Source organism: Poecilia formosa, unplaced genomic scaffold (assembly GCF_000485575.1).
Source record: "Poecilia formosa unplaced genomic scaffold, Poecilia_formosa-5.1.2 Scaffold460, whole genome shotgun sequence".
Lineage (NCBI taxonomy): Eukaryota > Metazoa > Chordata > Actinopteri > Cyprinodontiformes > Poeciliidae > Poecilia > Poecilia formosa.
The window spans coordinates 158,049-172,207 of NW_006800399.1; the positions used below are offsets into that span (position 1 = coordinate 158,049).

The 14,159-nt window shown below is 39.3% G+C and overlaps 1 protein-coding gene across 1 annotated transcript in view; it reads right to left on the reverse strand.

The window, feature by feature from the left end:
• The window catches only part of vstm2la (V-set and transmembrane domain containing 2 like a), a 76,441-nt gene extending 63,732 nt beyond the window's left edge, over positions 1-12,709 (reverse strand). Inside the window, exon 1 of the mRNA XM_007577921.2 lies at positions 12,330-12,709. Coding sequence (XP_007577983.1) covers positions 12,330-12,447 — 118 coding nt within the window. The 5' untranslated portion in view covers positions 12,448-12,709. The remainder of the gene's footprint in view (positions 1-12,329) is intronic.
• Between the last annotated feature and the right edge of the window lie 1,450 nt (positions 12,710-14,159).

Consider the following 14,159-nt stretch of genomic DNA (forward strand, 5'->3'; position numbering starts at 1 on the left):
GTCTTTCTTCACAATGTCCGTTTTTTTTTTTCTTCCTTTGTTTTTTTTTTCATCCAGATGGCTTCCCGCGCGCCCCCCCCCCGCAATTACCCGGCGCTCCCCCAGGTGCCGCGCCCCACAGTTTGGGAACCTCTGCCTTAGCCCTAAATCTGACCCCTGACCCAAAAACAGGGTTTCCCCTTGTGGGGACCAGGCTCCGGTCCCCACAAGGAGCAATTGTCCCCACAAGGTATTACAAACAAACGCGCGTGCGCGCGCACACACACACACACACACACACACACACACATTCCCAAGTCTGATGATGAATCCCAGAGATGGGTTTCAGCTCTTGAAGGACACTTAAGAGAAAGTGCAGCTTTGCACCAATATGCTGAAAGCTACCCACAATCATTTTTTTCCCTTTAAAGTCTGTCCAACTCCTCCACAGAAACACACATCCCTGAACACCAACCCCGGCGCAGCACTGGAGTGCTTTGAAACAAAAAAAAGCGAAGGACGAAAGCAACAGACGGCACTTGTGTAGAAAGACAGAGGAAGAGTCCTTGACTGCCACCTGACCCTGTAGCTTGTTTGTGCCAGTTCTGAAGAAGGCTTTCTGACGGGTTCAGTTTTATTAGGTGACAGGCGAGAGATGGAGGAAGAGCTAAGAATGATGGAGGATACAAAAGGTCCGAGTCCACATTGTCAAGCAATGAGTACAACACACGACCTTCTGCCATGTACAGGTGCAGACTGATAAATGGTTGGCGATGTTTCATATATAGTCATAGTGAATTGTCTTCTCATATAATGTCCCAACAGGCTGCAAAAACAGGACTGGATAGGACAATCAGAGGTGAAGGAAATGCATTCTTTATATGTCTTTATGTTTAGCCTGGCCATTGCCTTCCTATGTAGTTCTGCTCAGTTCTAATCTCACTTCACTGCACTTGTGGATTCCTTTGGTAAATTTTTAACCAAGCCAATCAGCAAGCTAAAGCAGAAATTCTGAACGATGCTGATGAATACCTGAGCTGTTTTAGGCTTGTAGTCTGCCTGTTGTTTCAGTGATGACAGCGCAGAAAGTGAACAGAGTGCAGTCCGTGGTGGCCACGCTTCCAAAATCTGAATTAACATCAACAGCCTTGTTAATGTTAATGCTGTTTGGGTAGGCTAGGAAAACTGCAGTGAGCTTCTTAGTGTCGAACTGGCACATTACATGTGTCACGGCCAAATGTTAGAGAATGTGTAACATTTTAGGAAGGTGATGATATGATCCTTGTTTTTCTGTTTTGAATGTAACACATTCAATAATGATGTAAGTTGTAACTTTCATTTCAGTGTAGCTTTTGTTTCAAGAAAGCTACTTTAATCCGTAAAGTTTACTCAAGAGTCCAAAACCAAATTGGGTAATTTCCAAAACGTACTGCTGACTAGCTTCTGTGTACCTGCAGGTACAATCCTTTCTTTACTTGTTGAGAATAAATAATTATGTGTTTTCCTCTATCTCTTTTAGCTATTTGCATGCTTGTGTATACATGCACTCACATAGAACATGCGGGCAAAGCTTACGCTAAAGGAAATTACACACTATGGAACTCCCTCTTTAGAGCATAGCTTAGATAGAGACTAACAAAGGGAATTACAAACTGTTGTTTGATGCCATGTTGCTCTGTTAGCCCATAAGGATAGCATGAACAAATGGACCAGCTGTATTGTTAATAAATGGAATTCATGAATTCAACTCACTGACTCTTCTTCAACCTCATACATCAAGAACCAAAAGGAGAAAGGATAATTCTCCACAAACTCCATATAGTATTTTGCAAATAGACTAGAAAGACGTTTTTCAGATTTTTATTTGTAAAAATAAATGAAAACCATATGTCAGATTCCTCTCTACTTCACAATGATGCACTATTTTGACTTGTCTGTCACAAAGCTATCAGTGTCCCAAATGTTTGCCTCAATCAAAGATATGTTTCACCATCAGGCTTCAGCTAAACCTATACACCAGTGGTCCCCAAACTACAGCCCGTGGGCCGAATCCGGCCCGCCTCCACATTTGATCCGGCCCCCTGAACAATACCAGAGAGCATTTAGATTTTTTTTCATATACCGTATTTTCTGGACTATAAGCCGCTACTTTTTTCCTAAGCTTTGAACCTTGCGGCTTATAGCCCAGTGCGGCTTATATGTGGATTTTTCTTCAACCACCAGGGGGCTCTTTAGCAGGAAGTGAATCATTGGAAGTCAAAATTGGAAATAAAAGAAGAAAGCGCCCATTAAAACGGAATTAGGTTTTAATAGGGAATTGAAATTTGAGAATGTTGTTGAGTTAAATAGCATTGAGGGGAAAAAAAAGATTTTTCAGTTTTTTAAATAATACTGAGATCATTATGAGAATTTGAGGTATAGATATTAGGATCCAGTAGATGGCAGTAGTGCAACAATAATGGATGCAAGCTGCTGTTGAAATCTAAAGAACAAGAAGAAGAAGAAAGAGCCCATTTTCATTTAGCACATGCTAGTAGCAGACATGAAGGATCAGCACTTTTACTGTTACAGTTACCGTTCGGAAAATACCGTAATCAGTTCAGTTAAATCTAAACTTGGCAACTTTTTCTTTTTCAACCGTCATAAATGTGATATTCAATTGACCTGTTATGACTCAAATTTTGGGTGTCCACCCCCCTCTGCTGCTGCATCATTGTGGAAAACCTTGAGTACGTATGAGAACACTCATAGCCACAGATATCTCTGCGGCTTATATATGTATGTTTACTGGTTTTTTAAAAAACTTTGGGGTTGCGGCTTGTAGTCCGGAAAATACGGTATTTATTTCATAAATAGTGTTATTTCCTGGATTTTTTCTGTGAAGAACCCAGAGAGGGTTATTTGATTGAGCTTTCTGGAAAACAACACATTTTTACATTTAGGCACTCCTGCAATCGTCACAATTTTCCTGTAACAAACTGACTACGGCCCCCCACCAGAGAAGGGAAAAGTTATAAGGCCCTCACAGGAAAAAGTTTGGGGACCCCTGCTATACACACTAAAACATGCAGCTCTTAAAGACTGAACACTCCTGGCTGGCACAAACAACTTAAATAATTACTTGGAAGTGTATGTTGTACCAAGACAGTTTTGCAAGAGTCTAAATTATTCATATTTCCAACAAAATCCAAGTGATTTACAAGCAAATCAGCCAGATCGATATAATGGTACACACTATTAGAGTGGTGAAAGACTGCTGCTGCATTTGCACATTTTAATAAAAAATAATAATTAAAAAAAAAATGTAGATGATGAGTGCTGAGTTTTAGAGAGGAGAAAGTGAATCTGTAGTCTTGGCATGTACTGTTGGTGCAACATTAAAATGACACAGTGCAGTGTTTAGTGAGTCAGGATCATTTTCTCCATTTATGTGAATCCCAGGGGAATCAAACACACTGGATGTCTTAGATTGTAGAATCACATTTGTAGGATGTTTGTATTTCTCTTTCAAGAAAAGTATTTTTCTTTCCAATCTTATTAGTGAAGTTAGAGAAGCAGCCATTTATAGAAACCAGTTTATAGGACTTCAGATGTTCAGGCGCCTTCAGGTTAACTGATTACACATTTTTATGCTTCCGAGCCTTAAATTAACAGTGAAAGACTTCTGACTTTGATTAATGATTAATGATTGAGTAGATCCAAGCATTCTCTATGAGTCAGTTATACTGGTAATAACCAATGTATTGTTCTCCATTTTACCAACATAATTTTTATTATGCAGAAATATCATTTAGTACAAAAATTCAGGTACCAGCAGCAAAATGACAGAAAAAAGCATGCAGATTTACATAATGTAAAATCTAATCAAAAATAATAAGAAGTGAGATTATACAGTACGGGTAAATTTACAAGATTACATAACATATTGTACTTCTATAATATAAAATTAGAATATGTTCATCTGAGCCAGATAATTAAAAAAATGTACTGCTTCTTATAAATCTAAATCTAAACTGTTTCATATATATTGGTTCATAAAAAATATCTAAGTATTTATAAGACATAGAATAATAGCAGAGTCTTAATTAAAGAACACTTTTGTCATGTTCAACTAACAGAATATAATTTTCTGCTTTCTTTACTGAGATAACAGAGATGTACAGATCTGATATGAATATCTGTATAGGTGATAATCTTGAAAAAAATTCTGGATTGGATAGGGGTGACTGTGTTCTCAATCCATAAGGCCATATCTATTCAGTCTAGTTCTATGCTTTGTGCCCTTTATTATTTATTTTACATTATATTTAAAATTCCTCATTATATTTTTTGAACCACACATAGTCAACCTATCGTTTTGTTAGTTTCAGCTTCTTTACTATTTATTTTACATTGGCTGTTCTGCTCCTAATTGCACTGACTGAACAAATTAAACTTGTGTTGTTTTTTTGACTAAGCTAAGAAACACCATAAGTGAGTTCAGCTGATTTTCTGTCGGCCAATATTTAACTTTAGATATTGGTATCGTTATTGGAAGTGAAAAAAGTGGATCAGTGCATCCTTATTAGAAACAATCCTGTTAAAATATGCATGAATGAAAACAGTATACTGCAATACTTAGAATGTAAGAATAGTAACAAAAATGTTGCTTGATTTCTCTCAAATCTGACATGCAGAGGCCTCCATGTTTAAGTGCACTCTTATCAAAGGAAGTATATGCAAACAAAAAGGAGCAGACGTGGAAAAGCTTGACTCTTAAGTCCAGAGACAACCAGGCTGTTTGTGGAGAAGGAAAGAAGCAGCTACTTTAATAATTTCCTTCCCTCGCGCCATTTATCACAGGCTGCCCTCCAGCACTTGTCTTCTCAGTGAGGAGTATATACTGAGGTCAGGACCTAAATACATCGGCTCTACCTACTGCTGAGCACCAACAAGCTCTAAACCTGTCATCCTGTCCCTCTCTCCCAACGCATCCTTCCTGTCTGCTCTGACAGTCACCTTCTTCCTCTATTTACGGACGCCAAGAGACAGTCAGCACTGAAAGACATTTAGGCTGGAGCTCAAATTGGAAGCACCATTTGGAAAATGCGGTTTTATTGACTTTGTAATGTGCGACTGTGGAATTGCTATCGGCTTCTAATTGTGGATGCAACAAGATTTTTATCACAATCGCACCTCAAGACCTCAGGGGTTTGAATAAAACTTTAAACTGTTATATTCTTCTTTAGGCAAATCATGAGTTTTCCCACAAGTAACCAAAACATGGTGATAATTTTCTTATGAGGAATGGGATTAAAAAGTGAACAATAATATTAGTGGAAACGTTTTTTTGTAGTAAATTCTTTGCCAGTGGAAAATAAGCAGCTGGCCAATAATCAAGCAAAACACACATTTTGTCTCACTTCATTTATTCAAACTCAACTAACGGTTATTGCCCTAATAATGTTGTGAACTGTGTTTTCTGTGTACTTATTTTGAGGTTTTCCTGTGTTTATTGGTCTGTTCCCATGTGAGTCTCTGTCTTCCCTGTTTGTTCCCAGCTGTGTCTCGTTTCTTTGATTACCCTCCCAGTGTATTTAGTCCCACCTGTTGTCTTTGCCTCTTGTCGGATCCTCGTCATGTGTACCAGTCAGTTTCCCTGTGCCGTCGTGTTGCGTCTTGCTCCCTGTTGTCCTGTTCCATGGATTATTGTGATTAAATTATCATCATCATCACTTCAACCTGGGTCTGCCTGCGTCCTCCCTCACCATCTCATCCACACATTATGACAAATAAATCATTAATGAATGTTTAATGCAGTAAAAGCACTTTTTACAGGCAAAATGGAGTTGCTAAAATATGTTAAAGTCTTTCATGTTTGAAAACTCAATCAAAACTACAAGTAATAATCCTTGGTTACGAGTTAAATCAACAGATGTTACTTTAGACATTCATCCTAAAATGTCTAAAATCATAGGATAAAATAAATGGATCCACATCTTCAGATACTTGGATGATAGGAGTTCATTTCCTTTTGGGATAAAATAAAGTATTATTGAACTGAATCACCTTTTCACCCTGAACTGTAGCATTACAGGGCAGAGAAATACTGAGTTTGATTCTAGCTTAAGCGGCTACATGCTAATGTGGATTAACAATGAACACATCAGACTCATAGCTTCAGGCATTTGCTCTTGTAGATTTACTGCTTAACAATCCACACAGTCATATTTCCTATTCAGCAGTACTGGTGCTTTCTTAGAAATCTTATCATAAATCAACATACTAATACGCTAACAAGCTACTTCAATTCTGTATCACAAAGGCTCTTCATGTACAAGCTTCTGAACGAATCGCTAAAAACTGCATGTAATATAATTTGTGTATTTTTTTTTTTTTTGCAGTGGTATGCTAAACACAATGCTACCTGCAGCCACCAATTAGCTTAGCCTAGCATGGATGAAAATACGTGTACTTCACAATCTATCAGTGGTGGAAGTGTTGATAAAAATTAAGTGTTCATGTGAAAGAAGGCTGTAACTGCTGTAATTCTGGAACTGTAATATGTTCATTTTAATGTATTTTTTTGCTATTTGTTTTGTTTAGCTGAATCAAAGAACATGGCCGTGCTCTTCCATGTTGGATGTCACCCAGATGAACATGAAGAGAGAGATGGTGTGGTGCGGCCGGAGTTTATTTTTCACTGAGGTCAGCAAACCAGTGGGACTTTTTACAGTAGCTAAGGTTTGCTGTAACTCAAGAGGAGAAAGAGTTTTAGTTGCAGCTCCGACAATGGAATAGTTTGCCTCTACAAATCAGGCAGCCTTCAGTAATAACTGTTTAAATCTCGTTTAAAGTCACATTTCTACTTTGACTCTCTTCCTAAACTGAGTCATTTCATTGGTATCCAGCTCCCTTTTAATATTTGTGTTTTTCTAACTTTGTTGCTGCTCATCACTGCTACTACAATAATCCGCTGCCGACAAAAAACAATGCTATTTTTATGCTGCTTCATAAATAAATCTGATTGATTTGATTGTAAAAATTTCCTTATGTTTGGATCAATGTTCATCATCAAATATGTTTTGTACGGTGTTCCTTTTTGAGTTTTCCATGGCTGCTGTTCCTGGTGGAACCATTGATGTGATAATGTACAGAAGCCCACTGTCATGTCAGCACACCGCCTACCATCACACACGATGAACTGTAAGCGAGTGGGAGGAGAAGAGCAGCAGACGGCCACATTTGGTGTTTAATTCAGCAGAAGACACGAGTAAACTCCACAAGCTGCTTTATCTGCCAGTCTGACAGCAATGCTGCGTTGGCCATTGTTAAATATATAATAGTCTAATAGAAAGATGATGCCACTGCCTTGTGGTTCTGTTTAATTGTCGCCCCCTGCCTTCTCCAGATTGCACACCAGTTTTTAAGTGGATAGAGTTGGGGGTTAGAATGAGCTTAACCACAGCAGACTGTAGCTGTATCTGTGCCAGATTTAAACTCAGACATCCATCTACTCAATCCCTCTCAAATAGCGCCACAGTGTGAAGGAGCAGCCATGCTTGAAGCCTTTAAAGCGGCTGAGGCAGCCAGTAAGGATTCGCTGAATGAGTAAATTAGAAAATATGGTTCAAATCCAATCCAATCTGGGAGCCGGGGCGCTGCTGGTTTTTCTGGTGATGGGGGTCAAAAGAGGGCAAAGATATAAAACTCAGGCTTCGGTTTATTTGCCAGTACTCTCTTTTTTTCAACATACGTTTGAGTAATCTGTGATAGAAATGAACAGAACCTTCAATACTGCTACAGTAAAAGGTGTACAAAAGTGTTTAAGAAAACTGCTATGAAGATTATGTGAGTTTTTAAGCGGAGCCAACACCTGCTAATCATGGTGTTTGTCCTGGATATCCGTCATTGGAGGAGAGAGCAATTAACCAACAGTCAGGATTTTGGATTGTGGAAGGAAAGACAAAGACCCACACATGCACATGGAGAACATGCTAATTCCATGCAGAAATAAATCATAATCTATTTATTCTCTTTATGTTTTCATATTGGAAGCCATTCCAAAGCAAAGATAGATAACTTATCACTGCTGGAACTGCAGTCTACAGACATGCGACATGCATTTAAATAACTTTTTTAATGTTTGTATTTCAAAAAACACCCTCATTTCCCAAAGTGTTAGATAAATATGGTGGCTCATAAAAGTTCCTTAAAATTACAACTACATTTGCTGCACTGACCTTGGCAGACGTGTTTATCACCCTCACCATCTCGCTCATTCTGCATGTTGGGATTCGATTGGCTATAACATTCTGAATGCAGATCTCTGCAGGTCAAGGCTACTTTTTCATGAGACTACTGTCTGGAAACTGATGGTATTTTTAGATATCAGTTGAAGAAAAGCTCCACGTTCAAAGACACCCTGAGCCAGCTGTAGTTGTCATGCCAGGCCACTGGATGGCGCTGTAATTTTAGTATGTTGTTGAAATGTGCATACAATTTTGTCTTTAAGCTTCCACCTCATTTAAAAAATAGGAACTTGTCTCCATTGAACCAAATGCTAATGTCTATTATGTTCTGAAACAGACGAGTTAAACTGAACATGTTAAGCAGCACAATGAAATCCGCCATTGTTTCTGTTACCTGCCTGCGCAGCGGAGAACCCAAACATGCTGCCATGTTCACTTCCACACCTGTGGAGTTGCTAACACCCACACAGGAAACATTCTCCAGATGTTTCACTCTGAGACCGAGGTTGAAAAAGTCTCAGAGTGAGACTGATCACTGGAGACGATCCGAATTAAATGTTAGGGTTTGACTAAAAACTGGGGTCAAATACTTTATTGTAGCCATCTTTTGAGTTATGGAGATCAACAAGCATATTTCTTAATTGAAAATCATGCCCCATGTTCTGTCCTTTTTTGAAGAATAGCAATAAGCCTTGTATTACATATTTATGCTTTGGGGAAAACAGGAAATTATGGACAGATAAAAATGTTAAAAACATCAAATATGCCCCAGTTTTGCCCCTTATTTTTGGCACAGGTGGTTCTGTTTAAAACAATGATTTCTTAATGGTTTTTTATAGAATAAATAAGTAAATTTAAGGTAGAATTTTTTTCAACATTTTCTGTGTTATTTTCTGTCCTTTACCAGGAATGTCAATAATAGTGGACGTAGTTGTAGTTTTTAGTTTTTTTCTTACAAAACTTTGGACCTCCTGCTGGTAAAATGGCTCATTTACGCTTCACTGAATACTTAAAGCAATTGATTGGCTGGAATAATCTCCTCACTTGCTCCTAATTAGGAGTTAATTGAAAAGTATCAATGAGTAAAACAGCGCCAGAGCAGATGTAGGTTGGAAACTCACACCAATAATTTCTAATTGATACTTTTTATCTTATTTTCTTTTTGTTTGTCTTTTGCTGATTTCTGCTCCAGCTGGTGGAGTGAAAGTGAAGAAAGAAGAAGATTAATTATGACCCTCAGGGACTTGGAAACAAGCAAGACGAGCCAGAATCGTAACACAGCTTTAGAAAAGCAGACGAGAGCTTCCCCACTGCTCAGCAAAGACCTTTACTTCATGAGGGCGATGTGAGTCAGGGTGAGATCACCCACAGGTTGGATTCTTCTCATAACAGAAAGAAAAAATAGAACAATTCTTCTGCAAATAATAAAGGTGTTACATGATTTCTTGAGCATGTCTTATCATCTCTGCTCTGGGAGTTATTTAAGCAGAATCCATCAGAAAATCCGATTTGCCTTAACTCGACACAACACTAATATGCTCCATTCTTTGTTAATTAATGCAGCACAAGGCCATTTACTGTTTCAATTAAGAATTGGGAATTACACTACATGAATCTGGTAAAGCACTTGAGTTTAAAATCTCTTGTTGCCCTCCTCTTTTCTTGCTTTCTGCCCCGAGGACAATACAAAAACAAGAGTAAATGCACCAGCTCATTTCCATAAAAATCCCCCACACGGCTCTAAAATATCTCCTCACACAGACAAACACATCATTCAGCTTGAAGAAAAAAAAGAAACACCACAGACACAAATCCTTTATGTCACAGATGCAACGACATGCTGCGAGATATTATTCATATGGATCCACGTGGAAGCAGCATTATGAATACTCTATTTTTTAAAAGTGAAAGAGAGAGAAATCAAGAAACAATTCATCACTGGGAAGAAGGAAAGGTGTAAAGAATGCTGGGATCAGCAGGGATTCGGCCAACTTTGTTCTGTGAGACTGACTTGCTGATTTGTACACAGTGACCACAAGTAAGAACCATCAGATTTATGGAGATAAAGATGATGTTCAAAGTCCTTTCATGTCTGCTGCTATAAGCTGAAAAGCCTGACAAACAGACAGGAAACATCAGAACGAAGGCAGGACGTCCAAAAGAGGACAACTGTAAGAACACTTCGGCTCCCAGTTTAAGCCAACTGGATCATTTCCTCTGCAGCTGAGCAAACTGGGAAACATACTGGCTAACTTGTTCACTTTATGAGCCCAGCTGGTTTTAGGAAGGGAAACAATGTTGGAAAATAGTCTGAATGTATTAATAATATATTCAATTCAGTTCAAATTAAAAAATACTTCATTGATCCCAAAGGGGAATTAAATGTTGTTAAGTCAGATTCTTCAGTTATTGTAGGTGATGATGGCTGTTGGCAGGAAACATCTCCTGTAGCAGTCTGTATTACAGTGAATCTAAAAAAGCCTCTGACCTCTGACTTTTCCAAAACAGTCTCATGTAAAGGATGGTCAGGGTTGGCCATAACTTTATCGATTTTATGAAGAATCTTTCTTTGCATCAATTAAGAACAGAACCAGCCTTCATCATCCCTGGTTATGATGCTGCCAGCCCAACAGCCTTAGGAAGGTAACGATACCATACCACTGTATTTATAAAGCACTAGAAAACACTATTGAATTAATACAACAAATGGTGGGTGGCCCTGGTAGTGCTGGGCAATAAAGTAATTACAGTATTTTATTGTGGAACAACAAGCAACAAATAATAATAAAGATAGGCTTTAAAATTCAATAATAGACAATGCATGTGGCCTATTAGGCCGGCCTCCGTTAGTTTAGTGTTTTTACTAGACGCATCTTGTAGTGAAACATATTTGCAGTTCTAGGACTGCAGAAAGCAGCTGAAACACCAGTCATCAGATTGTATGACGTCAAAGCAAAGCGATACGTTTATTTTTTCTGTTAGCTTTATCTGCACACAGAATTGAAACAATTTACAAAACTGGAATTATCTAATTATCTCATCAAAATGAAAACAGGTTAGCGTTAGCAAAGGTCGGCAACAGAATGACGACAGTTTACTGCAGCTGTGTGTGTAGAGTCAGACATCTTTAGGAAACTTAAGATTGTTCTGCAGAAACATTATTATTCCTACTGGAGATTTGAAATATTTGAGTTTATTGAGCTCTTAATCCACTTTCAATCATTTCTAAAAATAAATCAAATCAACTTCCTGCTGCTCCAGCAGATGTCTTCCTCTGCTGTTTTTGTTGTTTTAAGTTCTTTTAATGACATAAAAAAATGACGTCTGGATGATACGTTTTTCATTATATGCAATATAATTTTTATAGTATAAACCAACTTAAAGCTCCCAGTCGTACATCACTGTGTATCACAATCTGCTCCATAATTCATTTTAAGATTGTTTTTTCCCCATCATCCTCGTCCTATTCTATAAATTCACTCCCCCTCCTGCTTCTTACTTACACACTAAAACTTATCTCCATTTTTGAAACTTGCCCTCATTGCCACCCTGAAGCAAAGCAAGCAGAGAGAAACCAGAAGGTTTCTACATTTACTCTGCCTGCCTCCTCGCTGTGTCCAAGAACAAACACCAGAGGCCATTTAGGAAAAGCTCCTGGCTGGGGAGAAGGAGGCGAATCGGAACAGGACACAGATTTCTGTGGAAGCAGTAATACAGAATATTATAACATCAGTCCATCAGCTCCTGATAAGACAGGAAGGAGAAAACAAAGTCATGTCCATGGCAACTGCACCTAACCCAGGATGGACAACGAGAACAAACCTCAGAGGACTGAAATCCTCTGGGACTTACAGGTTGCTGCAGTCCCTCCGTAAAAATATATATATATATATAAAAACTTACTTCCTGTATGTATGATATGAAAAATTTCCTTTTAGTTTCAGTACCAGAGACAGGAAAACACTCATTTGCATCAGTTGCATGTAATCAGCAGCAACCTTTGAAGCCTGTGCTCTTTGTCTGCCTCCTCCGCCGGTGAGCAGATGGCAGTACCTGTGCCAGCCTCTCCTCTCTGCTCTCACAGGAAAAGAGTGGGGAAGAGAGAGATGTAACACATACCGTTCCCGGAGATGCGGTTCTCCAGGTCTCGGTGTCCAGCCTGCCTTGTGGAGACACTAAGTTGCAGATAGAGTCCCAGGTAATGTAAACTCCACAGCAGCAGCCTGAACGCTCCCATTTCTGTTTTCTCTTCTTTTCAGCCTCTTTTCTCTTCACATTGGGTAGAGTGCTTGACGAAGATTTTCTTTTTCTTTTATGGTCAGTTTATTTGTTTGCTTGTCTTTTATTCCAAGTGAGCGGTTCCTTCTGAGATAAAGGGGGGATGAAGAGAAAAGAAAAAAGTCTGCGTGATGTTCTCTGCCAGCTGCCCGACTCAACTGACTCACTGCCTCTGTCCTGTCGGCTCTACATGCGGCGGAGGTAGACCGCTCCCTCTACGGGAAGTGCCGCGGCTTGCAGCGGGGAATATCAATTATGAGAGGAGGGATATTAAAACCCACTGTTTTTCTTTAGCTTGAAACTTAATCTTATATTTTAGGAACGTGCTTTTATGAGACAGAAAGGGTTCCACTTTATTACTTTATGTTTTGATTAATAAAAACTAGTTAATGTTGCGTTTCTGGTACCTCGGAATTCGGAGAGTGTTTGACGTCAAACCGGCGTGGTAGTTAACATAGTCGGGGAAATCGCGGTTTCAACATGGCGAAACCCATAAACATTGTTCGCAGTACCTCTAACAAACATAATTTCAGGCATTAACCCATTAGCATTATTCCAAAACCATTTTTATTTTGTTCAGCTTAGTGATGCAGGCACTGTCACTCTCATATGTGTCATTTTATACCAGAGCAGCCATATTGAAGTGTGAAGTCCGCCTTACAAGTCTTAACTGGGGGAGTGGTCAGAGTTGCCAAAAGACAAATATACATTTGTTTGTTGACAAACAGACTTGCTTGTTTTATTGCTGTTAAAGATAGCCTGCAGTATCTAACTTTTATGACAGAAATGTTGTTGTAAATATATATATATATATATATATATATATATATATATAATGTGTGTGTGTGTTACCATGTTGTGACATTTTGCTATGAGCCAAATAATCTGAAATGATGGAGCTCCTCCTCCCAGCACTAATATTGCAACCCATAGATTTCAGTGCACCAATAGCAGATTATCTGTCACATACTGTCAAGACATGGTGACAGTTTTAACAAAAAAAATTAAACAATTTTCTAAACGTTATACTGCAGCTTTAAAATTAATAGTTCAATCTGGAAAGACTCAGACGAGAACAAGAAACAAAAGATTTAATGACAGCAATGAATAACAGTTCTTTGGCGCTCGGGCCCCGGCAGCTGATTTGAGCTGAGATTTGATGTGAACTCGATGAACATCCCGATAACCGATTAGGGATGCTCTCCCCCGGGGCCCAACACTGGTGGTGGTGGTCAGGAAGGGTTCCATCCTGGAGAACCGAAGGATGAGGGTGGAGATGGGGAGGTGGTGGGTTGAACGCAGCTGGGAAGCGTCTGACAGTTTGGGTGTGGATCCTCTTATGAAGAGCCTGATTGCTGATTCAACGTGCAGGGTGAGGTCCAGGCTGAGGACGGGGATGAGCATGACGTCAATGGGTGAACGGAGGGGGCGGAGTCTTCCAGCTTGAACTTCAGCTAAAGCTCCATTTCAATCTGGAAAGACTCAGACGAGAACAAGAAACAAAAGATTTAATGACAGCAATGAATAACAGTTCTTTGGCGCTCGGGCCCCGGCAGGTGATTTGAGCTGAGATTTGATGTGAACTCGATGAACATCCCGATAACCGAGTAGGGATTCTCTCCCCCCGGGGCCCGACACTGGTGGTGGTGGTCAGGAAGGGTTCCATCCTGG